We start from the raw sequence: 26,941 nt of genomic DNA on the forward strand, positions 1-26,941 counted from the left end.
CGGTGAATTTCGTGATATCAACTGTATTGTTCCACGATAGTGAATCATGTAAATTCTTGAGTAGCTATTTGAAACCGCCTAAAGATGTATTTTTAGCAAAAATCACGCATTCATATAATTAATATTTAATATTTGTAAATGAACGATGATTAATAGACATGATTGAATGTGTTGGTAAATTTTCCCGCGCTCAGCCGTCTAATGACGCGCTCTACAAGATGTCCAGTGAAATGCACGCCACGCTGCAATCATGCTAACCGTACCACTGCTCGATAAAAAAATATGCTTCGAGGTCAGCTGTGACGTTTTCAATTATAATTCTTATAAAATAAATGTAAGAAACGGTATCATTATCGTGAAACGATCATGGCCAATTAGAGAATTTATGGTTTGGCCGTGGATCGATCGCGTAAGGCGCGAAAAAATGCATTGTTCGTAGCGATGGATTTCGGCCTCCGGCAACAGTTTCGCGGTCAACGACTTTTAGCCACAGCAAAACAATTTCCACGCGAGCTTTATCGATTTCCCGATGCACGGTCGCGTGTAACGAACGCATCAGGTATCGGTGTACACAACAGTTGGGAATAATAGCGTCAGAGAATTTCCTCGTATTCGACTACGGGATGGAACGTTCAGATAATCGATAAGAGAATATAAAAAACTCTTCGATGTTAACTATTATTGTCATCTTCTCGATTACTGCTTCTCACACACAGCAGCGTTCATTGTAGACATTGTATCGTTTACATATTGCCTGCGTTTTATACACTTTACTTTTTCAATAATCTCTTGATTAATATGATACAGTCCGGTAGAAATGAAGATTTCATTACTCCAATTTATTATAAATTAACTTAATTAAATTCATCTTTTTACCTTTAATTCATAAATACAAGCTGAAACGAGGAACAGGTTGATATGAATAAATATTTGACTCGGCTTTCAGCGGATTGGCAACCTTCACCAGGAAACGGCCGCGAATCGATAACGACTAATTAACCTGTCGAGATAATTAAACGGGATGCCTCCTCGCGTTTGAAAGTGGTTCCGCAAATATATGCGTGTATCTATTAAACGCCGGGTTTCGGAGCGAGCCAAAAATCGAGTCAAGGTCCGGCAAATAAAAATCACTAACTCTATGCATCGCGCAACGGATCGTGTGGGCGCGCGTGCCGTATATACCGGGTGTCTCTTCGCCGGGCCGTGGCATTGAACCGGGCTCGGCCGAGGTCGGGGGAGAGAAGTTGGACGCGGGGTTAGGTCGACCTCCGCGAATCACGCACCCTTCCTTCGTTTCGGGTGCTCATAAAATATAATAACTCGTTCGTAACCGAGGGTCGCAAATTATATAATTGGACGTCTGCGAGTGAAAATCGATCGTCGGTTCTCTCAAAGATTTTATTTTCAATGATCCCGGACCATTTTAGAAATTATTCTTCATTTATAAATAATAATCGTTAAATGATTGATCTCGATCATAGATCACTGAATGTAATTATTTTTATAGTAATATACTTTTATAGAGAGAAATCAGGTGTTAGTTATAAGTAGAGTTTTAATATAGTCTAAAGCTCGTGACGTGTAACACAGAGGCGTCTAACCTGACACAAGGTCCTCGGTACTTTGGAACAAGATCCCAGGGGTAGGGAAAAGTGCACATCAAAGAATTTTCGTCGCACACAAGGACGCTTTTGCGGCGTTCAAGATTAAAGCCACGAAAAGGGAAGAATTTCTGGGGCGTCTCACGGGCAACCGTGTCCCCTGTCGACTCTCCAGACCGAAAATTCTACCGCGACGCGATACGAAACGACACTTACTAACGAGTACAATACGCCTGTCGTGCGTTTCAATACGAATTCTACGAAACGCGGGTGTCGGCAATAAAAGACGACAGGTTTCGTTCGTTTCGCTTTCTAAAACTAATCAGACAGTACATGGCACAAGTAATTTGAAACAGCGCGTAGCTCCAATCGTAATGAGGAAACATCAGATCGTGAAAAGTACGAAGCGCGTGAGGTTGAAGAGCGACGAGAGCCGAGGGGAAGTAGACTGCGTTTCGCTTGGAAGAGAAAGGAACGAGGAGGCATCGGTCGCCCATCATAAAACCACGATTATTCGTGTGCGAGCCGCCAATCGCGACGCGAGTGCCTCGCCAATCGGCTGACAATTATTATCAGATTCGCGACGCAAGAGGGTTCGCGTCGGAGAGCTCAGGCTGAAAGTTTTTTCAACCACGTTTCGCAGTATTCTTGTTGACACACCGCTTTCAATTACGGGATTTTCATCAGTGGCAGTTCTCGTTTTTATCTGTGAATTTCATCGAGTTTGTACGGTGCATGTTTTTATTCTTTTTGTGAAAGATAATTGAAGTTAATTATGGAGGTAAGATTGTCTTAGTTAGTTCCTTCGTACTAATTTATTCCAATTTATATACGTGGGATAATATCTATTGAAGTGTTTGGAAATAGAAGCTACATAGATAAACTCAGCAATAATATAATGATACTAACGAGTTCTATAATGAAAAATTTTAACAAATCCATAGTGTTAATTTGATAATGTTTTAAATAAGACCACGATCGATTTGAAGCACAATTTCTGAGTAGAGGTGAAAGTACGCGTATTCACACGAAACCGGCAAACAGTAATAGATCCGTAATAGATTTTTTTCTCAAAACGCTATCGATCGCGTGACACGTCTCTCATTACGCGGCCACGGCATCGGCACAGTATATGAAAGAACAGTCGGCTTCTATGCTCTCAAACCCAACAAAATTCCCCGTGTTGTTAGTCGTGCGCGGGCTGTAATTTGAAAGGTAATATCACGATCTTATACATTAGAAGATCGTGAAGATAGGTCTCAACTCTTTTAAGAATAATTAGCGACGAACCAACTAATTAATCGATTAGTCCTGAATTAGAGGTAGGAGAAAATTGTATATGACTTGTTCTGGAGGTGATAGCAGTATCTACAACTTTTATCTTTTATCTTTTATTTTTTATATTACTTCCAACTTATATCTCTGATAGCAGTATCTACAATTTTTATGTGATTGTGAGGCTTTTTTCAAAATTTCGAGAAAAACTTTTTTAATTCTTTTTCACTTTTTTGCCAAGTGCCTCCTTCAGATTTTGCGTCATTTTCGTTTTTTACATATAACTGCTTACTTTTTTTTCACTAGCGAAAAATGTTTCCAAAGTTGTAGCTTTTGACAGTACCTACAACTTTCGTTGGAAACATTTTCCGCTAGCGTCTATATTTAACGAGTATTTCGCAATAAACTATTTTATCGTTTTTTGTCAATTACTCGTAAACTATTGAAACTAGCGAAAAATGTTTCAAACAGAAGTTGTATCTCTGCTTGTCAGCTACAAATAAGGTCGTATGCAATTTCCCTGTAGATCCAACGTAGTATTTGAGGAAAAACGGAAGTTTTTGCCAATAGTTCGCTCTTTCGATAGGGGAATTGGCCGGATTTTGTCAGTACCAATAAAATGCCGATTAATCATACTTAGCTTGTTAAATACTGGAGTTAGAAGAAAAATACATAGACTCTATTTTCTAGAGGACGTCAGTGCTCAAACTAACAACTCGTTCAAATATTCGATTGTTAAAATATCGAGCGAGGAACTCGTCGCGTTGTTCCCGATTCCACCACCCAATCCGACCCAGTTTTTTCCTCCAAACTTCCATATTTTTGCCCCTCTTCATACGCGTGCGCCCGTATGTGTGTATGTGTTTTTTTCCACGAATACTCGCGAAACGAGAAGCGCTGAAAGCGGATACTATCGGACAAGGTGGAACAATGGCGGTTGTAATCATCGTAATTGCAGCGATTATTATTTCGCGAATGGACGCGGCGCGTCCCAAAGCTGATACCGGGTGCCTTAATCCCCGGCCGGATTTTAACGACGCGTAGAACGGGAAGAGGAAGAAACGAGATTTCCTGAACGGATAGTCTACGACATAGTTCTCGCTTTCGTAGAAGCGTGTCGATGGAAATGAAACAAAGGCTTCGTTTAAACACGGTGCTAGGTAGATTGGATTCGTTGAACTCGTGACCCAAATGAATGTCGACCGTTTTGGTTCCAAGGTAGACCAGCGCGAGACAATAGATGTTTGTTGGTAGCAAGAAGTAAACAAATCGTTCTACGCTCTATTTTCCCTTGCAAGTCGAACATATATAGAGCTCATAATCGTCCCGCTGCTATTTATACCAATGGCCCATTTTTCTCTATATTCTTTTCATCGCTCGAAATGCCTGTTTCATATAAGAGAAAACAATTCTCTATATCTTGCTAAAGTAAAAATTTCTATTTGAAGATCATCAGACAAATAGACAGGGTTAAACATCTGAGTAAAAAATTCACTCTAAATCGATCAAGAAAAGTCGGCATCTGTTACGGAAGCGCCCGAAAATTCGGCGTGGCCATGTTGATCGCGATTGGGTCCCAGATCCGCGAAGTTCGTTCGAGCGAGGTCGCGGTACCTCGCCGGTTGGCGGCGGCGTCGGACGGGTCGATGGACGCTAGGTAGATAGAGTAGGTAGGTACGTGGGCGTCGCGACGCCGGCGCCGGCACGAAAGCTCACAGGTGGTCGCCATGCAGTCTGGCCGTGTTTCGTGCCGGGTGCCGCTCGGCGTGCCGCTTTTTCGAGGTCCACGACCGACCGACCGGCCGGCCGGATCGATTCGCCGCCGTCGTCGTCACCGCGCCGCTTCCGGCTTCCGATCGTCGTCGTGGTTGTTGTGACGCCGCCACCGGCTTCGGAGTCACCACCGCGTAGTGACGACCTCCTCCAGGACCTCCACCGTAAGCCACCCTCCTGTTCGTGTTCGACCTTAGACAACGTACCACCCTACCCTCCTACGAGCGTAAAAACGCTCGTTGGTAAACAGGCGAGAAGTGGTCGCTGCTCGAGTGGCTCGACGAGGGGCAGGATAGGAAATTATCCGTAGATTAGATCCGATAGAATCGCGCTCGAGTATAATAGGATAAAAAACGGTGACGGTTGAGATAAAACGATGGTATATTGATCGCGATTTTACGTGATAGTTTACACGTACGAGTGGAACGGTTTATCGTACGATGACACGAACGCCGTTACGGAGGGATGCTGCGAAGGGTGGTACACCCTACCCTCTCTCGAACCTAACCTATCCCGAGGCTCGAGCCATTGTTGATCTCGCGAGCTCGTTTAACTGAAAATGTATCTAGAAAAACAGATTCTATATATTTTTTAATCAGTGCGAGACGTGATGCATTCCCGCTTGACGAGCGTAATATAAAGAGGAGCGATACGACGAGAATAGGAAGGTCGTAGGGAGAGGAAGGGTCGCAGCATCTCGTGGACCCGAAATACCTCCGGGGGCTGGCCGCGGTTCGATATTTTCCGAGAATGTCGAGCGGCGGGCATATCGATCAGGTTCGAGGGCGCGGGTACGGGTGGAGTCGGCCAGCTACAACAACGACCACGTTGTGTTTGTTGCCTTCGGACTACGGCCGTACTATCTGCGACCCTTACGTTCTTTCCATTGAGCAAACCACACGAGATCGCGCGCTATACCAATTGCCCCTACTATGGCATTACGCATTAATGAAGTTTAATCAAGTCCGAGTCTCATTCATTATTATTATTTTAATAAACTGATTGAATACAATTTTTTATATTTAATCGGCACAGGCTTTTATTTATTGATATCGAAAGTGAAATTTTATTCCCGAACACATTATCAGGTAAATTCTTGAATTAATTTAATATCACAAATTATTTGTGAAATTCCTTGAATGGAAGAAATAGCGTGCGAAGCTAGTAGATGAGAACAAACGATCTTAATTTACTTCATTTTACACGAGATTGAACAATTCTCTCTAGCGATTCCTTATCGCGTAAATTGGAAAAAGGAAACGCGATGGGTTGCACGTAGCGGGTTCGTTCGGGCGACCACCGAGAGAATCAAAATTACGTGCGACAAGGAAACTGGGTTACCGTTCGCTGGAGTCGCGAGAGCTCCATTTCTGCGTTCACCGTCGACGGACGCTTATATGCGACGCGAGTCTTTTCACCGCGAGGGAGGCCTATTGTTACGACGACGATGACGATGAACGACGGCGAAAGAAGGCAAAGTTTGCGTGAAATTTCCACAGACAGAAATTTCTCTTCTTTACATCGCTACTGGCAACAGGATAGAATTGTACGTCCGTTAATTGCGTCGTCGGACCGTTTCAGATGGAAATGTTACATATTTCCACGATTAGCACACTTGAGACGGTTCGGTTAAAATCGCTGCTTCGTTGCCTCACGTGCATACCCGGGACCGAGTAATCGGTGCATAATGTAAAAACTGGATAAACAGACGTACTCGCCGCCGAAAGTGTGTCGCTACTCGAGCATCCGCGGCACCGCGCCCGCTTCGTTATTATTAGATCCGCGATCTCCGGGAAGCTGGTTACGAAAGAACTACCACGCCGCGCTTTCAGACAACCGGAGGAAAGGTTTATTCCAGGACGATGATCTCCCGATGCCTGTAGCTCGGCTATGAGACAAAGAGAGAGAGTTCGAGTAGGTGCGCGAAATTGAATCGAAGAGCCGAGGAAGCGGAAGCCACTCGAGGATCGAGACAAAACGATTGAAAGAAATCGAGCGAAACGGGAACACCGCGGAATATATTAATAAACCGGGGGGGAAAAGCGAGCGGAGGGAGGAGCGGGGTTCTGAAGAGCCTCCGCCGCCAATATTTCAAATGCTAATTTTCTAGGATAGAGCACCGCTCCGGCAATTATCGAACCAAGTGATTAATTAGGCATCGGTCAAAGATATTATCGATTCGTTTTGACCGATTGACAATATGTTAATCGTTCGAGGAATATTACGATTATTATATATAAAATTACACATAAAATTTTCAAGAAATACGGAGCAGAAGTAAATGACGAATTGATTGTACACATATTTTTGGAACAAGTAAGAATTTAATACTTTGTCTGGTCTCAAAAAACTGGTCCCTCGAGAGATTAATTGGAATTCCATCGGAAGCACAACAATGCTGCCTCGCTTTACAATCGAGAGTCTATTAGCCGACTCGACGGAGTTCTATCGATCGATCGATATCACTTCTTATCCTCCGCCACGGTAATTCTGAAGAAAACACGGCTGAAATTGCACGGAAGCTTGAAAAGAGCGGACTATTCCCATACGCGAACGCATTCAGGATCTGCGCCCGAGCCAACACATCGCGCGCACGATCGGAACGTTTACGTGGGCCGCGAGGGACGACGCTCGCGCGGATTGAACGCTTCAAGCGGATCCTCGTCGATCCGGCGCGAGCAGAATTTGAAAATATCGAGCTAGGTCGCGAAGGGCAGAGGGGGAAGGGATTCTCCGGGTTCTGTACAATCACGCGAATGAGAACGAAGAAACAAAAGAGACGCGGTGACAAAAAGACTGATGTGTAACCAGCGCCCACGCGGATTGCTCGCGGGTGAACTGAAAAGCGACGAGGGAGCGAATTAAGTTTCCCAGCGTTCAATTAACGTCGCTACCCCTCGTGGATCGATTACGTACGAGGAAGAGAAGGAGGAGTGAAGGCGAGCGTACGCGCTGACAGGGCGACATTTGTAACAGCGATCGGATGAATCGCGGGGGAACGGCGCAATGGCCGGCCGGCCAGGTACGGGAGAGAAGAGAGGAGCGCGAGTCAGGAGACGCGGGTGGCCGGCATCGGCGTGCATCGGTGGCGGCGGCGTCGACGCCGTCGTCGTTGGTCGGGCTCACGAGCGGAGCAAGCGTCGTTCGAAGTCAGGTGACGAGGGAAGGGGGAAGCAAGGTGTAGCGTGGGAAGAGTGGCTGGCAGTCAGGTAGGGGTACGTGGCAAAAGGCAGAAATAATTCCACATTTGCCGAGGTGGCTCGCACGTGTCACACGGCTGCCTCGGTAGGCCCACACACGTGCATACACGTGTTTTTATATCCTCGTTCCGCGGTGGCACGTGAATAGAACGCGGGGATGGCCGAGGACGCGAAACAACAGCGGCAGAATCGGGACGAACGCACGGTGAAAGAGTAACGACGAGAAGGAGCGAGCGAAAAAAGAATCGTATACAGTGCGCGGCGAATAAAAAGGGGGTGGAACCAAATACATGTACTGTACGACGCGTACTGTAGTGAAAGACGGGGAGCGTGATTAAAGCCTACGGGATTTCTAAATATACGCGTATTGCCGGCAATGTGCAAGAATAGGAGGCAAGCAGTACGACTCGCGAACGCTTCTCGTGAGAGAACGTGAGCGAATGGAACGTGAGCTCGCAGTGGGCACCGCGACGCCGCCGCCGCGGCGTCAACCGGACGCGCGTTCGGATAGGTCGCTTACCGCGGAACAAACTACCTGCCGGCGGGTTCGCGTTCGAATCCTCTATCAGCCTTTCTCGCATACAGGTAACCAACGATTTTCCTATTACTTTACACGTCTACGCTCCTTTCCTCTGTCCGCGAGCCACGCGGGATCCTACGACTTGGCACGCTAGTTGCACCCCGTCCTACTCACTATAACCGGACCGACTGTTCCGTTCAACCGCTCCTGCACTTGTTGAATTCACTCTCGAACCGGAGTTCGTGCTCGCGATACTCATCACGCCACCCCTTCGATGTTTCCTCGGATCGATTCTCATGTATGCTTCATTATTAACTCCTTGCAGATTGTGGTTAAAACCCTATTTAAGTGTAAAAATACTAACTGATAGTAAGAGTTGTAAAATATAAGTGGACTTGTAAAATTCGCGATTATGATACAATACACATGCACAGGGTGAATCAGTAAGAACATTAAATAATTCACTATCCTTTGACTGTATGAAAGAATGATTTATGTGCATTACAGAGTCAGCAGATTTTAGGAGAGTTATTCAATTTTAAAGAGTATGCTGTCTGCTTGTATATTTGATGGATCTCATTCAATTAATGCGGTCTTGCATTTTAATAAAACAGCGACAACAGAAATATTGTTCTACGTAAACGATTATAATGAAATTCGGATCTACCGTCAAATGTACCGTTAAGACGGTGAAACGAACAGCTGCCTTCCTCGGATTCGCTTTTATTTCTCTCTTAACACGTTCCTCACGTAAGTATTTACGTTGCGGTCGGTCGTTGCCACCCCTTCGTTTCGCTACTATTTTCTTATTCTCGGTACTCGACTCTTCGCGAGGACAGCCTCGCAAGCAATCGTGACTCGAGGTAGGTCAGTAACTGCGTCCTCGCCTCCTCTCGCCCTTTCGCCCGCCACCCCACGTTCCGTTTCCAGTTTCATTCAAGCGAATAGTATTCCCGTGTCGCGGCAACTACTTCGGAATTTCATTGCCTGCCGCTGCGAATACATCGAGAAGTTTGTGTACTCGATCCAGATTTAGAAATCATTATTCAGATTGATACACGTTCGTATCGAAGCTTCTGTCGAGTTCTGAAATTACTAGATGACGTTTCCAAGAAAGAATGTTACATTCGTAACGACGCCGTCTCGGGAGATGATTTAGCATGCGTCGAAGAGAGACATGTCATAATTTATTCTACCGACGACCGACAGACATTTACACGTGGCGTTCTCGGTGAACCGACGAGGACGCCTAATTTCTTATTACGCTCAGGAATGCTTGAACTCGGGGCATAACTAAAAATAAAAGTGCCGTCACGATTCGTTTGAAGTACCTCTCAAAAAGCTTAGATATGAAAAACAACGTTGCGTCATATGTACTTGTTGGCTCGTGCTACATTAGGATTCTGTTCCATCTCGTCGGATTTTCATATTCCGAAGACGTATTACAACGACATCGTTTCCCTGCTCGGGTTTATTTATTATTCACTGCGGTGTCATCGGCTGGCACCCCGCTGGTTATAAATAATCGCTTCCGTTAAAACTAAACGCGCAACAACCTTCGATAAATCAATAAATCTTTCCCTACGATGAACTGCTACTGTTGCAACAGCGTTGCACAAGACCGAACGTTAAATATAGAATGTAAACGAGAATCGAAGCGCGTTGACACCGAGCCTCCGCACTATTTAATTTCACCCTGTTTCTGCGAAGGGAAACTGAATGTCTGTTTACCACGTTCTCTCCGTTTCTTAGTTCCAAAGCATTTCTATCCGAAATTTTAAAGATTATTTCAAATTCGAATTATCTGACTCTCTGAAATTATTTCATTTATTAAAATATCACAAATTACTTTATAATGCCTCAATTGGTCGTACATTTTACCTCAGTAGGCACGTGGATACGTATATTTAACGTACGGATGATATAATATTCAATCGGCTGGTGAACCGTAAAAATGAAGCAGGGCTCGCACGACGAATGACCCAGTTTGTTCACACAGTATCAACACGACAGGCAATCGACACCTTTTCGTGAAAACGAGATAACTGCGAAACCCGATTCGGTTGAGTTCAACCGAAACGTTGCCTGCGCTGCAAAGCGCACAAGCACTAACAGCCCGTTCTTCACTTACGTAAACCCGCCGTTACTCCCGCTAATTACCTAGCGCTGCGCTGCTCTGATCGAATGACCTGATTTAAACCCAGTCGCGTTCGAGAATCGATAAATAGGCTTTTCGCTGGGGAAACCGTTCATGCCGTTTCCATCCCGAAACCGTAATTCGAGAGAACGCGGCTCGGGGAAAATTAAAAATTCATCCACCGCCCCGATCGATATCCACTTTCTTCTATTTGTCCCACCTGTTCGCCGCGCGTCGTACCCTCCGTAGTTCGTAATTAGCCTACCGGGTGATCAAATATTTATCAAGCCTTCGTACATAGACTCATTTTCGTTGAAAATAGCGTAGGCAGAATACAAATAGTGTTCGCGATAATAAATGATCAATAAATTATCGGAGCGAGTTTTTCAGCTAATGTTTCAATATCATTAACGTTCAACATTTATCACGGCACTGCACGCATATTTGCAAAATTGATTCGTATCAAGCGAGACAATTGTTTTATAAAAATTGGTGATCGAGAATATAAGAAGATACAGAATTTTGAATACCAAACGCATGACGAAGCAGACTATCGAAAAGGATATTGAAAAACATGACGGGTTGTATCAATGGCAGACGTAATTGGCGCAAAGTCCCGCTTGGTACCGGCTACTGTATCAACATCAAGCGGCACTCGACGATCAGGCAAAAAGATCTCCGGCAAGCTTCGATACGTGTTCGATGGCTCTCATTCGCTTTCCCGTCTCGTTCCTCGCCGAGTTCCTCGAAGCGTGTCCGCGCGGAAAGATGAACGCGCGTGACTGACTAGCGGATAGTCGCTCGGTCGCCAGTTCCATGTTTGGCGATCTCTGCTATGGGGAGAGAGCGAGCCGAGCCGAGCCGAGCCAAGCTGACCACTCGGACGACACGAGAGGCTTCCCTTTGAACCAGCAGTGTCGATCCGGTCGCGTTTTACGCCATATCCCGCTCGCGAGTTCCCGCCGGATCGTTCGATTCCCTTTACACTCGAAAGGTCGCCCGTTCTAAGGCTCTCGAGTAGATCGTGGGGCACGCGATGGACGCCGGCAAGACGAAGTGTAAGTTCAACGTTGAAGGCTGACGCGTGGGCGAGATCGGTGAACTCTGAACTTCCCTCGCGTGCATCGCGTAGCTGTTTCAGTTGTATCGATTCCTCCGTTCTAACGGAAGGGTGACATGTGCTCGGTGCTGTTCAAACGGCTAGTCGTCGACAGGATGGAGCGGAGAGACAGAGAAAAAGGTAGAGACGAAAGTTAAGATGATCCTCGCTTAGAGCAGAGTGGCTGTACTGTGAATATGTCGAGGAGGCAAATACGTTCTCGATGAAACTTACCGAGCTGAAAAGATTCTAATCCCTTAAAGGAGTGGCACGAGTGGGGGGGAGTTATTTAAAGTGCTCGGAAGCCTTTGACCTGTCGATCGATTCGATCGAATTTAGTACACAATAGGAAATTCATTAGCAAATATTTTGAACATTTGCGAGTTTATTTAATTAAGTATGTAATAAAGCATTTAAACACATCGATACTGCATTGAAGTAATAGATAATAACTTTACTACTAATTAATTGTACTACTTTTCATATATTACAGAAATATTTCTAATTATAGATCCCTCTCATAAAATTCAAGTTATCGTTCAATTATCGAAGACGAGCATCGAGCTCTTAATTTATCGGCGGGTTGTGATCGACTTGCAGATCGACCGAGGCACGTCAGCTCTGAAGAGATGCAGCGGTGTCCGTATCTCCACGAGATGAAGGAGCGCTTGCTCTCGCAGCCAACGCCGACCGACAGCCTGGACATGGAACGTCTCGACGGGACTCCAGTGAAGGAGCCAAATCTGCACAACGATTACCCAGCACACACGAACCCCGGCGTGATACCGGATCCCCCGGAAATGCCGCCCGATCCCCTGATCGGCACCGTCGTCAAGGTAAACTGAACGGCTTCACCCCTTCCGAATTATCTGCATACATCAATGAATAGAGAAGACTTCTTTCAAAGAGTCACTTTCACTTTCTCGCCTATCGATTTCGTTGGCAACGCGACTATCAGTAAATAGACTGCTGGCTTTAATGCAAAATATACTTTATATAAATTGTTTCATTATACGTTGATGAAGTCAACGAGGAATACTAAGATTATTTTATATTACTCGGGGATTGCTTTAACTTTATTAAAGCGAACGTTACAAGTAAATAGCCGCCCCAAGTTTCGACAATCAACCAACGGGATAACTTTCCCGAGAAGTTTACAATCTCTCCTACGAAACTTCTGAACTGGGTGCAATTTTATAAAAGTGCAGAAAGAATCGTTATTTACCATACAGAAATATTTCTGTTCTAAATGAACTAGTCAATCTTAAACTCTTTTTCGTTCCATATAAAATATTGTACAGAATTTTAAATTAGAAAGAAAGGTCCAATTATGTAAAATCTTGGGAAACGATGTAGTAATTCTTGTATAAAAGATCATTCACCCTTGTACAAGAATAAATGAATGAAACTCAGCCGTCATAAAGATTTTATTAATTCAAGACGCATAATTGATTGGTTTTAGCTAAATTCGGATGGTTACGGTTCGCACACGTCTCCGGCTCACGCGAGACAACCCCTGGTGCCGCAAAATACGAACAATCCGCCCCTCTGTCTCACCCCAACGCACTCGGGCCCGACCAATGGCACGCTGCCAAAGAACGCAAAGTAAGTACATTCTTACCAAGTGCATTCTTAACATCCTCGGGACCTTACGTGTATGACTAAAGGCCCTCGCGCGGCTCGTTTTTTGCCCGGGCGTACCGCCAACAGCGTGCCTGTCTTCTAATTGCTTTTACACGACTGCGATTCCACGGAGGATTTGCATAAACGCGTCGCATAAGTATTTGCGCTCGCCGCTTTGTTCGCGCGTACAGACGACGTCCGCGTTGGATAAAAATACAGTATTACGGATACGCGCGTGGGATTGAAAAAGTGTCGGAAGCTCGAGGTTAAAAATATAATTTGCATGCGAGTCGAGGAATTAATGGGGCGAGAGGAAACATGATTACGTCAAGGTATGTTGTCTGCCTCCGCTCGTCAAGTCTTAGGACATGTTCTGAAACGTATAAGCAAATCAGATTACTAGACTTTATGCGAAGCAATTGGATTTTGTATTTAAATAAAGAAAAGTTATTATGCGCTTATCACGGATGTTCATGCATTTATGGGAATGAATCTAAAGTAGTTTTGAAAACTCAGTAATCAGTAATATGTATAGAAATACAGAATATCCAAAATACGATTGCAAATTTAGGAATTTGTTTATGTCGTAAGTCTTATGAATTAGGAGGTATATCTTTTCAATAGTATATCAGCGAATCAGTTTAGGCTTTTGGTGCCCCGTGGCTCCGACTGAAAATAACCCACAGGCCTACACGTTTTCGCGTTTTGCGGCCTCCCAACATGCTGGCACGTATAGTTAATCCCGCGAGCCAGAGTTCCATAGGGACGTTTGCTTGGTTGTTAGACGCCTGCCGGGCCAATCGTTTATTTCGGCAGAGCGCTGTATTGACGTTCGCGAAACGGAAACAGCCTGCAAACTCGTCTGAAACTATTATAAACAAACGTGTGCCAACCGTGGACGATACCGGTTTCGAAACACCGATTCGAAACTATGCTCGTGATCCAATTTGTCAAACTCTGTGTAGTCCCAACGTAAGTGCAGTAGTAGAACAACCGAGTATCGGACCGGTTGCAATTAAAGCGCGAGTTTGTCAGGGCTTCGTTAGACAGCTCGTCGAACGTGTTTGAAGGGGGTGAATCTGTTTTATTCTTCTTAATGTATACGCACGGTTAAAGAGGAACGCCATCTTGAAGCAGCCCTCAGGCGGCGCATACGAAGAAGGCAGGTCGCGTTGGCGACCTCGAGGACGCAACGATCCGGGCCAAAAAACCGGGCGAACTTGCTCGAATTTCTCTAAAAGGATCGCTCGTTTCGAAACAATTGAGAGAACGGTTCGCAGATAATTTAGGAATACTAGGAAATGAGTAGTTTGGATGATACCAATTTAAATAGAAACAATACTGACACTTAAACGAAGTTAAGCAATAGTTCATTAAATTAAACGAATTACCAGTTATATTAAGAGAGACAAAAATTGAATGAAATCTCGAGGAAGGGGCGAACCATCAAACAACTAGTTATTATATTCTATGCCTCGCTTCGTGTGAACACTTTTTTATACGACGAACAGTTTACTGTAGGTGGCACGGTTGAATTACTTACCCCGTGTGTTAATAAAAGTAATTGATCGACGATGCACTAATCCCGTTTTTAACTGTGTCGAATCAATCGGGAATTACACGGTCAAATCAAGCCGCGTAAATTGGTTGATGAACGGAGATTTTCAAATTTGAAAAAGCCCACGACTCTACTGATCTTCCCCCGAGCTTTCATCCAGGGTTTAGTTCTAGAGACAGGGAATCGTGGCAGCACTGCCAGCACCGAGGTCTCGAAATCAATACTCGGTGTGCGTGAGTCTGTGCCCCGTGTCGCAATCCTCGCAACGCGATATTACGACACGCAGAAAAATACTTGCAGGGGCACACCAGTGCGTATTGCACATATCGGTGCGCGACCCGATTCGTATCGCCGTCACTGGGAACGAGACCGAACCGATCTTCTGCGGTCTTCCACCCTTTGACGAACGTCCTGACTCAGTCAGAGGAGAAATAAAAAAAGAAGCACGGTCCGCCTATCGCGTGACGCATTGGCATCACGATAATTCTCACGTGACCATTCGTACGGATTACCGCGAGAGTACCGATTGCGGGCTCGAGATTCCTCGAGCCATACGTAACGTTACCGTCGTCGCGACGGTACGAAAAACCTGTCCGCCGGACGGCGAAAAAACGAGAGAAAACTATGATCGAGGCTGGCTGCTCGCGGATTCAATGGACGGTTGCCAAGTATTTCGATCATCCGACTGGCAACCGGTCACCGACCTCACGGAATCGGAAAAACAACCCTTAGAATACGTCAGAGGATCGATTCGCGAAGCCACTCCAGTCGCGTTTTATTAAGAAATAATGAGTTCACGCAAACTTCCTTTCGTGGACTCGGCGAGACTTCTCGGTGGATTTCTCGTAAAGGGGCCGAGAGAAAACGATGAGAGAACCGCAAAGACTAGGATCCTCGCCGAGGCGGGAGATAATCTCCGATGGAGAGACGTAATCAAGGGTCGATTCTAGTCGAGCAGGGTCGAAAAGGGTAGCCGCGATAGAGAATTTTGTGCTGGGGTGAGGTTACTGACCTCCTCGGTGCTGGCGTTATCGAGCGGGTCAGTGGGTCGCAGAACCACACAGCACATCACCCCCTGCCCCTCCCGTTTTCACCGTTCACTCCCGAGAACCACCTCCAGGTCCTCCTACCCCCGGATCCTCCCGTGGGAACGCGACCGAATGCGCGGGTGAGCCAGCTCGAACTTCCATGAAACGCTCTCGCGGGGAAAGACTCTAGTTCCCTTTGATAGAATTACGATACTCCCTCATTAAGAACGGAATCCTCGGAACTAGAGATAGGTTTTGTCTAAAAAATGTGCGAACTGAAAGGGGTAGTGTGATAAAGATAAAAATCCGTGTATTGATGACACAACAGTAATGCTTTGACTGTTTCTGAGTCTCGTTTTTCTTGGAAGTACAGGAAGAATCGATAAGAGTTAATTATTTCATAAAAGATTTTATCCTAACGTCTTGAAAGGATCACTCAGATTAAACATAGAGATAAGATTTTCACATTTGAGGAGAAAATACTGTAAAAGCTTATCAGTCTGAAGCAGATGGTCTTCAGGGTTCCTAGCTAGAGCCGTGGGACCTACGAGTCAATGAATTGAACGGGTTGAAAGGGATCATGAAATATCGTTGAGACGCTCTGACAGACTCTTTTGTTCGAGACGAGAGTTTAGACACTTCAGATGATAAATACATTGCACTCGATTAGGAAACTGCAGACATTTATACAAAGGTATCTGTAAAAGATCATACGACTTGAAATAATTACTCCTAAAGCATAGAAGTTGATAGAATTAGTTGGTGAATTATTACGAAATATTGAATGATTCTTTTTGAGGCTTAACAAACTTTGGCTAGAAGCAAGATGAATGACTTCACACGAATCGTGAACGAGATTTACCGACGAGATAAGCGAGATTGCCAATCATGGGTTTTAAGGGAATTGATCGGGAAACGTTTGCCAGAAGAATTGGCGATAGCGCACGCGTTCGCCCCGCAGGGAAATACGCCTAGACAAAAGACCACGACGCATACAGGACGACGAAGTTACGACGGCAAAGGGTGCTTCGCTGATTCTCGCTAACCATAGTCGTGCTCGAACGAGAGAAGGAGAGGACGGTATCTCCGTACAAAGGCGAGATGCTTGTAAATGCATCGATGCCGCGTCTTTAGCCATCCGCTGTTACGCTATGTATACGTCCGGGAGTCTGAAAATAGACCTGAAAGGATTATTTAAATAACTCGAGATCGTGGCGATATAAATGGAAAAGGAGGACGTTGCCTGAATGTTTATTCACCGTTCACCATTCTGAATGAACGCGGTTGGCGAAAGAATGAGACGCTGAACGGGACCGAGCGATTTTCCGCCGTGGAAACGTATTTCCGCGCGAATTCGTGAAAAACTGCGAAGAATAAAGCTCGTCGGAGGGATTGAAAAATTCGTTGAAACGTGGTTCCCGGAAAAGAGTCGGCTCGAGACTCGCGAAGCTACACTGTAAACCCAGTGACCGCGATCACGGGATGGAGAGAAAAAGGGAGAGCAGGTCGAGACGTCGTTCCGCGGAAAAGCTGAAAAGGAAAGCGCGGATTGAATCAAGGGAGCTGCCCTGCAATCGATGGCGAATCGAGAGATGCGACTCGCGAGCGAACCTCCTCGAGTGAAACGGCGGGGGGACGGCTCGTGGAGAGTCGAGAGTCGAGAGTCGAATGGGAGCGAAAACGAGGGCATAGAAAGTACGGGAGAAAAATTCATGACGCAAGATTCTGAGGGAACAAAGGGAGTCCCGGTCTTTCGCGGTAGCCTAGCAGCCGGAGAGGAATCATGGTGGAGGATTCTCGTCGGACCTACGAGACCACAGAGCCAGAGGGTGCGTGAAGGGTACGGTAGCGAGGGAAGGAGGACGGGAACCGCGTAACGAAGAAGGAAGGGACGAGGCGACGCAGAAGGGGTTGAAAAAGACGTGGAGACACCGTCGGGGAAAGAAAGCGGGAAGGAGACGCAGCGTTGTGTGGTATTGGGCAGGCAGAGGTAGAGCAAAAAGAGATTCCGGAAGCGGGAAAGGGACAGGCGAAAAGAGCGATATATAGAGCGAAAGCCACGGATCGCGCAGTGCGCTTGTGCAAGAAGCTGCCGCTGCCCGGGAAGAGACCTCCCGGCCAGCCTCAGTCTCCGGGATGCTGGGGGCGGCGATCGTGATTCTACCCCCATTTCATCGTGCTCCGATAACATAGTCCATCTCGCTCGGCCGCTGTCCGTCCGTCCATCTGTCGCTTCGTTCCCATTCCTCTCGGATTAAACCATCTTCCCTCATCGCACGCTGCTTCCCATAAGGTAGACTCCCTTTCGACGTCTACCTCTCTTCCCTTTGTCCGTCTGTCTCTCGTTCTCTCTCCCTTCTCGATTATACGCGATCTACGTCGCGTACTCACATATTCCTCTGTCTCTCTCCCCGATTCTCCCTTCTCTCTTCATCTCGGCGCTTGCCTAACAAGCCTCTTCCCCTCTCCGTCCCTCTCCGTGCAGCATCAACTTCCTCTTTCTCTCGCCGACCTTCCGTCCTCCATCCCTTCTCCGCTTCTCCGCTTCACACCCTTTTCCGCCGAACCCTGGGTGCAGTCACCGCGAGAACCTTCGCCAAGCCAACCACCTCTCCAGCAGGTGAGGTCTTTTCTCGGGACCGCGCGCTCGGTGGCTGCCGACTCGCTAGTCGGTCGCGTCGGTCGGCTGGTCAACGGTTTTTCGGTACGTCGACGTTCGTCGAGGTGTGTGCGTCGTCGCCACTCGGTTGACGATCATAAGTAAAATCCACCGCGCCGTGCGTCGCGTCGTCGCGTCGACATCGTCGTCGTCGTGCTCGTCATCAGTCATCGAAGCGAGAGTGGCTCGCTCGGCTCCTCGCCTCAGGTTCAGGTTCGTTCGTGTGCAAGGGATTTTCCATTAGCTCGTTCGACCAAGTGCGCGGGATCAGAGAGAGAGGAAAACCTTTGGGGTTGGCCCAGCGCCGAGCCGAGCGGAGCAGCGCGGCGCGACGCGAAACGGTGTCGTTCTTCCCTGACCGATCGTGTTCTCCGTCTCTCTCTTGTTCACCCTTTAGTCGCCCCATCTTCTAGCGATCACTCCCTTTGTTTCCTCGCGTTCGATCGCTGTTACCAACTTCGAAACTCAAGCCCCGAAATTCACACCCCGATTCCGCTCCTGTCCGTTCATCTGAACTGGTCGTGATTCGTCGAGCTTCTTCTTAAGTCATACATGAAAGAACACGATTCTTCTTTAAAAAGAAATAGTCCTTGGAAGGAAATTACTGTCTCCTCGTAGGGTCCATTTCCATCAGATTCGTTCCATAAAATTTTGATTAAGGATCATAAGATATTCATCTGATCGTCCTACGCGCAGGGTACGTTACGCTTCGAGCGCGGCAAAAAAAAAAAAAAAGGAAAAGAAATCCGTGCCGCGCAGGCGTGATTCACGGAATCGAATAAACAGACAGCAACAATTCGGGGAGAGAGTTTTTGACTCGCGCCTGCTGCCCTCCTTTTCGGAAATGGTGTCTCTACACGTCCGGCGAGTCGACTCTGTCGTGCGTCGCGCCCCTGTCAACCCCGATCCGCGCGAATTCTTCTAATCGTTGACCATCCCTGATTATCCTTCGAGCAGAGATCAAGTGTGACCGTACGAAGCTTCTTAACGACGAGGAGACGTTCCATAGGAATTCGTGGAGAATTTTCAAGGTGTTGCATATTAGGTGTTCGCCAAAATGGCGGCTGTGGCTTAACCGACGTACGATCGGGGAGTTTCGCGTATCGGGCATCGTTAGGGATTGTTCTCGGTGCGGGATCAGAAGCAGTCTGACCGATTCGTTAGGGTCCGTTGCGAGGGCAGATGCAATCCGCGATGGTCGGCGGCGGTGATTGCAAGGTAGCCACCGTGGAGGTCGAAGCGGCCGCGGCGGACAACACGGCTACATTACCGGTGACCAGGCCATTGAATCCGCAAAACTCGTCGCCGAACGCGCAGGACAACGCCGAGAAGAACAACGCTGCTAACAAAGAGATGGAGCTGAAGAACGTGCGCTCGACCCCAGCGAAAAAGTAAGAAAACGGCCGTAGAAATGTAGTAGAGGAAGCGGAGAGCGAGAACGCTTATCGAAGAAACTGGGGCGACCCTTTATGTCTCGACGTTTTTCTTCGCGTTTTCTTTTCCCCGTTTTCCATGAAAAAACGCTACTCGCAGCTGGTTCCTCGTTTTAATCGCAATTAGAAACTCGGGCTGAACGCGTAAACTTTGCCGTAGTCGTTTTCAGCGCGCGATTAGCTGAAACGTAACGCTTTTCTCCGTCGTGCAATTACGCTCCGACGAAAACGGGACTAGGTCAAGAATCCACTTGACCGGAGCCAACCGTATAATCCCTGCACTAACGAATGGTAATTATTTACCAGCAACGTTTTCTCTCTTTCTCCTACGTTCTAAAGATTTCGACTTTTCATTGGTTCGTTATACCGCGGTGCCTATTTCAATTGCGTTCAACGGCAATTAAACGAGACATCCGGGTCTAGGGAAGGTCGAATTAGATAGACTATTAAAAAATTCCGTGGAGCCAAACTCGTATAGTTTCTCGATACTTCGGACGTTCGGCTGAATATCCGTTCCGGAATTCCGATAACGCGTCGGCAAATACTGGGACGAGTATCCTGCTCTCGGGACGCACGACGTCCGGAAACGCGAACGTCCGCTCGGGAACGCCTGAGCGTAACGATTTCCAATCGCGGCCATCCTTTAGACACAGGCTAGATCGCGTTTCACTCTATGGTACAGCCATGATTGTATGTCAAAGAGAGGATTTCAATGAACGCGTTTCAATGACGCAACGAGAGAAGAATGCGGAGTCTTATAACGATGCAAGATAAATCCGCGATGGTACTACACGTTCCATTTAAAAATAGCGTTACGAACATTTCTGTATATAAATAAATGAAATATCTGTTTGTTGAGATTTTTTGATAATCATGACCAAAAATATCTCTTTCCACAATCTCAATTTAATTATAAGCTGTCTTTAATCAAGTCTTATATTTAAATACTGATTTACATGGTTTTATTAAGGGACGTCTCACACGAGTCTTCATATTTTACAAGGTTTTTGTTCGTTTACAAAATCAATGAACACGAGAATAATTTGTCATTGACTATGCTGTGTGAAGTTACAATTTTAAGGAGAATAATTCCAAGCGTCAGACGTCTCTCCACTGCGGCCTCGTGCCATTCATCACGAGACGATGCGACGACACTCGTTGCGTTCGACTCGAAGCGCAAGAGGCGAGAGAAAAACAGACGGTTGGAAGCTTTCGTCTGCGTGCGCGTCTATTTACGACGCACTTCGTTAAGCCTGGCCGCGGTGCGCTTCCTATGAAGCGCGGCTTGCGTCTAGTGCCGCGCACAATATAAACGCGTGTTTCTACGTACGTAGGAGGCCCCGAGTTTATGCACTCGCGCACGTACCCTGCCGTTGCGTTGAAACGAAACACGTAACTAACCGAGCGACGAGGTTGCGGCCACGAACGAATGGAAATCCGTTCTCGGGAAAGGAATCGAGGAAGTGGAGCGCGAATGGATTTCGAGGCGAGGGACGAGGGTTACGCGGTTTATCTTCGATATATCGAGCCGCCCCTTCTCCCGCCGGAGGGTGTGGATGAGACAGCTTGTCGAGCATTAACCCTGGAACGCGGCGACACCTTTTTTTTACATGGAAATTGATGAACGCGTGTGAAGCGTAAAAACCGGACGCCGGAGGGAACATTTCTGAACCTCTGGGATCGCTCAATTGCGTTCCTCTCGTCGTTGCCAGATGAAAATCTTAACGAACGCGTCAGACTCACAGATTCTTGCAATGCTTGTCAGGTTTTAATAGTAGCTGGTTCGGTTTTATAATAAATGAGACTCAGAACGAAGGCGAGACTTTTTTTTGGCAGAATTTGTAATCCGTATTTAAATTATACAAGCGACGAGAGAAAAATGGATCGTATCGATTTTCCATATCGCGAGAGCGAGCATCGTGGAACGGGCACGAACCAGTTTCGCCGCGAGATTCATAATTTATTACTAATATCGATCGACTGGCAAAGTGTGACAGTGATACGGCACGCCACGGCGGTTATGCATATAGTACACGCGTCGCGTATACGACCGAGTAATGCCTTCTCGAATTACACAGTCGCAGTCGCAATTGCATTAACGCGGGTTGAAAGCGAACCTCCGCGTCGCCTAGACAAACCGAGGCAAGACAGTGTTGCGGGCCCCGTGAACGCGGTCGTACATACCTTCTCGCGGCGGCGTCGACATATGCAAACGAAAATAACACTGAAACGTTTACCGTGAATTAACCGCGTAAACTACGATCAACTAAATTGTTGAAATAGAATCCATTAGTTAAAACTGACTAATAATAAAAAGATTGAAAGATGAATGTATACTAAGTTTTGAACATGAAGACCGTATTTGATAATTTCACGAATTTAGTGTCAGGTGTAATCAACGCTTCATTTCGTGATGGTGACTGAATCATTGAAAGAGAGTCGAGACGTGTATGCAGGGTCTTAATGGTCGAATAATGGGGTTGACCAAGGAACGTGAAAACGATCCGTGGAAAGAATACGGTCGTGATTGAACGGGGAACCGGGGGGCTGCGGGAGGGGGCGCGGGCGGTAGCGAAATTCGTTGAGAGAACACAGATGAGGCGAGGGTGAGTCGAGAGAGCGAGGGTACCAGCGCGTACAGACGAGCGAGAAAGAGACCAGCGGCTGAAAGTAGGTACTTCGGAAATATCGACCGGCACCGGGAGCCTGTGCGCTGTTTCCACTCCTATTCGTCGCTTTTCTCGTTTAGAAGTGGAAAAAAGGCCGCACCGCGGGAACACACACTGCGGCCTATCTCTTCTCCCCTATTTTTTACTGGCGGCCATCGCGTCGCGTCACGAAAACTTCGAAAAACTTTCATAACCCGAGGCGCCAACGATTTGTCCATCTCTGTTTCACCCGTTCGCTGTGCTTATAGAAAAAAATTATGCGTTCCGTGTGAAAAATTCGCGAATTTTTACAATTCGAGACGACGTTGAAAGTGGGCGAACAATATAATATTTATTTAGAGTAGAAAAAAGTTACCGATATTTTCTATGAATAATAGCTTCGATATGTAATACAGATCGTGAGATTATTTTAAAAAGTCGCGTAGGTGAACGAAGTAGGCGTCGAAGAAAAATACCAACGGGTTACGCGGTTCAAGAAAATCTTCCCGCGCGTCTCGCTAAATATCATAGATCCTTTATGCAGGGCGTCACGATAATTATCGAACAGTGTAAAAGAGAGAAAAAAAATGCCCGACACGAGTGTACTGGGCTCGTGCGGAACACAATAAAGTCTGCACCCCAACCCCTGAAATGGCAGCGTGACAAAGGGTGGTTAAGCCCTTCTTGACAAAGATGCACCATACCGAGGCCGAACCCCTGATATTCCGGTGCAGCCATCGCGACGTGACGCGACGCGGTGCGACCGCGGTGCGCCGATTAATAAAAAATAGTATTTCTCATTGCCGTCGTCGATATTGTATCGCGCGGTCGCGTGTCCTTCAAGCCGAGAGCGGGAAAAGAAGGAAGGATCCGGTTTCGCGCGCGATTAATTTCTATCGAGATCCGTCGTGCGGGTTCTCTCCCTCTCTTCCTCCCTTTCGCGTACGCAAATTATCGATTTCGCGACCGAGCCTTTGACGAGAAAAGAACGGGACGTCGAAGCGGAACAGGAGTGCGTGAGTCTCCGAAGCGTCGCGTCGTCTCGGGGCACGGAAACTTTCAAACCTGGCGTACTTCAGGGGTTTCTCTCGGGCCACGGGGCGACCTGAGGGGTACGCGGTCGGACGAGACCGGCGCGAGTGTTCCGATGATCGAAATTAGCTGTGCGGCCGGCTGCGAGAAAAAGAGGAAAGGAAGACTGTGAAAAATCGACGAGTTCTCGGACAGCTTCGTTGTTCGACAACGAAAATAGCATGCCGAGAATCGACGCGCCGGCGACGTCCAGTCGACGCTGGCGAATGATCCGAGCTTGACGCGTGCGTGTAAATACGTTTTCACGTTGACTGCCCGGCGATGAAGTAGAAAAACTGTCGAGACGTGCGAAAAGTTGAAAGGGTATACGCGATGGAAGTGGAAATCGTGCCGTGTTTAGAGAAGAACAAAGTGAACGGAGGCGAGGGTGCATCCAAACACGGTAGTAGGGTACAGATAGTGAGAAAAACGCGGTAAGACTCGAGAAAGGCACCGGTGATCAAGACTCATAAAAAAAACGAAAATCATATCATAAGTCACGAGATCGCGAAATTGTTTCATGCCCGCAAACGAATTTCTGTTTCTCTTTTTCTTTATAGAACGTCGTTATTCATCATCATGAGCTTCATTTACGCGAAGCTTCTAGTGGTGGTGTGCATCGCGTACGTGATAAGCGAGGTGGTCACGCACAAGCTGCCGCTTTACTATTACGAGGGATTCTTCACGTATCTGTACGGCGTAAGCATCTTATTCCTGCTGTACGTGTTCTGCTTCTTGCTCCAAGAAAGTGCTTGTTGCGCGAGAGGAAGCGACTCGCCTCCGCCGCCTCCGAGGCCGCCGAAACCGCCGAAGGAGCCCAAGGAGAAGAACAAGAAGAAGGACAAGAAGGATAAGGAGCAAAAGGCAGCGAAGAATAAGAAAGAGTATCAGGTGAGATGTTAACAATTTCTAAATATTCTTTTACTAGTCAAGTGGATCGGTTTACTAAATGATGTGCAAAGAAAATCTGCTTAACTGCTATAAATCTTTTCCTCCTGGTTTCTATCATTCAGAATTTTCTTTACGCGTCATTCAATAAACTTCCTGAGAACAAGTACGTTCGTGGTAGTAGCTAGAAACACCGGGATGAGTCATCGACCGTAACTAATTCCGCGGTTTGCAAGACGGGCCACCGCAGCGTACGTGAAGCGTATGTATTTCGGTTCGTTGGGTGTATCGAGCCGATGATCGCGCGATTTTAAATAAAAGAGACGCCCGCGGTGCTGACGTAAGTGGGTTACCCATCGTCGTCGACCATCTACTCTGGAAAGGCACGTGCTACGTGGTTCGTCCATTCATTATCACGTGAATCCACTTTTGATCTGAAAACTCGGCAGTTCCGTCCCTCATTAAAGTTTGCTGTAGTTTTCGGTACTCTGGCGTGCATTTACCAAATTCGATTCGAATAGTTGAACCGTGGTTTAGGGCTGATTAAACGCATGGGGGATCACTAAAACGAAAATTATGATCCAGGATGCCGTCGACGTCGAGGCTGGAGTGGCTACCAGGGCTCTGCGAAAGCGCAAGACCTCGCAGAACGATCAGAGCCACGGAAGCTTCTTCCTCAGAATCGGAGCGATCGGTGAGGAAATTAAACTTTAAAATTTGACTGATGAAATTTCAGTCGAAAATTTGAATTGGAAATTGCTCGGTAGCTTTTGGATTGGGCACGATGGTTTACAATGGTTTGGAATTCGGTACCTTCTTCGAAGTACCACCCACGTCACCCTGTTACCAGATCCTCCAGGGTGTAAATCCGGTTTTACAAATGATCTTCACGTTCATGCAGATGTACTTTATCTTCATGAATTCGAGGGTAGGTGCAGAAAATCGAGCGAATATAAACGTAGATTTTTCATACGGAAATTATCCGCTTTCTCAGCTGAACATCCATCGCTTCAAAGTAATCGCCCGTTTCGGTCTGATGCACGTGGTGGCGACTAATCTCTGCGTCTGGATCCGTACTCTCGTGTTAGAGAGTATCAAGGAGATCACGAAGCATCATCAGAAAATGGGTCAATTCGAGGCGGGCATTCTCGGTAAATCCATTACAATTAAAATAAATTTATGCTTCGTCTTGTGACAATAATTCGTGAGAGAATATCATAGCGTTCGAGATGAAACATTTTTGAACGTCGTGACGAAACATGTTTAGAGAGCATTAAACAGCACTCGATGCGAAACGCTGGGGCCATACTGGGTACAGCACCTCGAGACGTGGCACTCTTGCGCGAGGCGCCGTTGACAGCAACGAGGTCGTCGACCGTCACCACATCAATCGCCAGCACGACCATCGCGTCGTTAGGTCGAGTGATGCGAACGACAGCCAGGGCGATCGCTAGGGCCGTCACTACACCGACAACGACGACCACCACCAACGGCTGGAACCCACCTACGTCGACGACGACGTCCACATCCGCACCCCCACCTAATTTGACAGAGACTACAGCGAATACCTTGTCCACTATTTTGACCACCCTTACGCCGAAAACTAGCACTGAACTAAGAACCTTTCCAACGACTACGACTACGACTACTACGAGCACTACCACCACTACTACTCCATCGACCACTGCCTTTTCCATCATGGAACTGTTCTATGCACCTCGAGCTGAGAGTAAAATAGTAGACGAGGTAACAAAGTTTTTAATATAATTATCACAAATTAGAAATCTGAACACGTAGGAAAAATCAATTTAAATTTATCTTTATCCTATCTGGTGACTGTGCAAAGTTGAACGAGATGGGATAAACCCCATTTTTAAGCCAGACTGAAATAAACCTCGTATACATTTGTAATCCTGTCTGAACTGAAGAAACGTAATTTCTCTTAGAACCAGATACACCAAATCTTCGACGTGAGCAACCAAACGAATACGAGCGACTTTTGGAACCCGAACTTGGGTATCTACGCGGAAGCATTGACGGACGAGGAAATCGCGTCGAACTCCTGCGGCCGGGTTAACATAATGGGCACCATCGTGCAAGACGCGGAGCCGTACCTGTTCCCGTTCATCATCGAGTACAGTTTGATCGGTGCAGCTGTGATTTATGTGATGTGGAAGCACATTGGCCGACATCCCCGCTGGCCGCACCAGATGGAAGCTGACCTCGAACGCCGTTTGGAAGCCATGCTCTCACGAAGAGCCGTTGCCCTGGCTCATGCAGGTAACTTTAATATGTTTTATGTTTAGCTAAGATTTTTATCCGCCAGAATTTGCTTACGTCTGCTAAGTTAAGGTTGCTCTGGCCATAAAATCTCCACATAAAGTTATACATGCTCTAAAAAGAAGTGTATTAGCTAATTTGCTGGAGT

General features: G+C 46.8%; 1 protein-coding gene and 1 long non-coding RNA gene across 11 annotated transcripts in view; one reads left to right on the forward strand and one right to left on the reverse strand.

The window, feature by feature from the left end:
- Positions 1 to 2,143: 2,143 nt before the first annotated feature.
- OtopLa (proton channel otopetrin-like a) overlaps positions 2,144 to 26,941 on the forward strand; it is a 30,070-nt gene continuing 5,272 nt past the window's right edge. Inside the window, exons 1-9 of one of the 10 annotated variants that reach the window (XM_026815627.1) lie at positions 2,144 to 2,382; positions 12,206 to 12,441; positions 13,068 to 13,210; positions 24,186 to 24,516; positions 25,099 to 25,207; positions 25,281 to 25,441; positions 25,508 to 25,664; positions 25,781 to 26,259; positions 26,460 to 26,793. In XM_026815627.1, coding sequence (XP_026671428.1) covers positions 12,235 to 12,441; positions 13,068 to 13,210; positions 24,186 to 24,516; positions 25,099 to 25,207; positions 25,281 to 25,441; positions 25,508 to 25,664; positions 25,781 to 26,259; positions 26,460 to 26,793 — 1,921 coding nt within the window. In that variant the 5' untranslated portion in view covers positions 2,144 to 2,382; positions 12,206 to 12,234. Of the gene's footprint in view, positions 2,383 to 7,897; positions 8,435 to 11,527; positions 11,565 to 11,641; positions 11,747 to 12,205; positions 12,442 to 13,067; positions 13,211 to 17,922; positions 18,519 to 18,544; positions 18,687 to 19,430; positions 19,865 to 22,473; positions 22,577 to 23,633; positions 24,060 to 24,185; positions 24,517 to 25,098; positions 25,208 to 25,280; positions 25,442 to 25,507; positions 25,665 to 25,780; positions 26,260 to 26,459; positions 26,794 to 26,941 lie in introns of those variants that run through there. The other 9 variants (XM_018028749.2, XM_018028748.2, XM_026815626.1 and 6 more) reach the window with 9 other exon arrangements.
- On the reverse strand, positions 12,392 to 17,804 carry LOC113464663 (uncharacterized). Its single transcript, XR_003389511.1, has 3 exons — positions 14,772 to 17,804; positions 13,227 to 14,462; positions 12,392 to 12,474 (listed from the first exon to the last, which is right to left on the reverse strand). It is a non-coding gene; the product is annotated as an uncharacterized LOC113464663 (long non-coding RNA).

This window comes from Ceratina calcarata, unplaced genomic scaffold (assembly GCF_001652005.2).
Source record: "Ceratina calcarata isolate Rehan_Ccalc_2016 unplaced genomic scaffold, ASM165200v1 scaffold471.2, whole genome shotgun sequence".
NCBI lineage: Eukaryota > Metazoa > Arthropoda > Insecta > Hymenoptera > Apidae > Ceratina > Ceratina calcarata.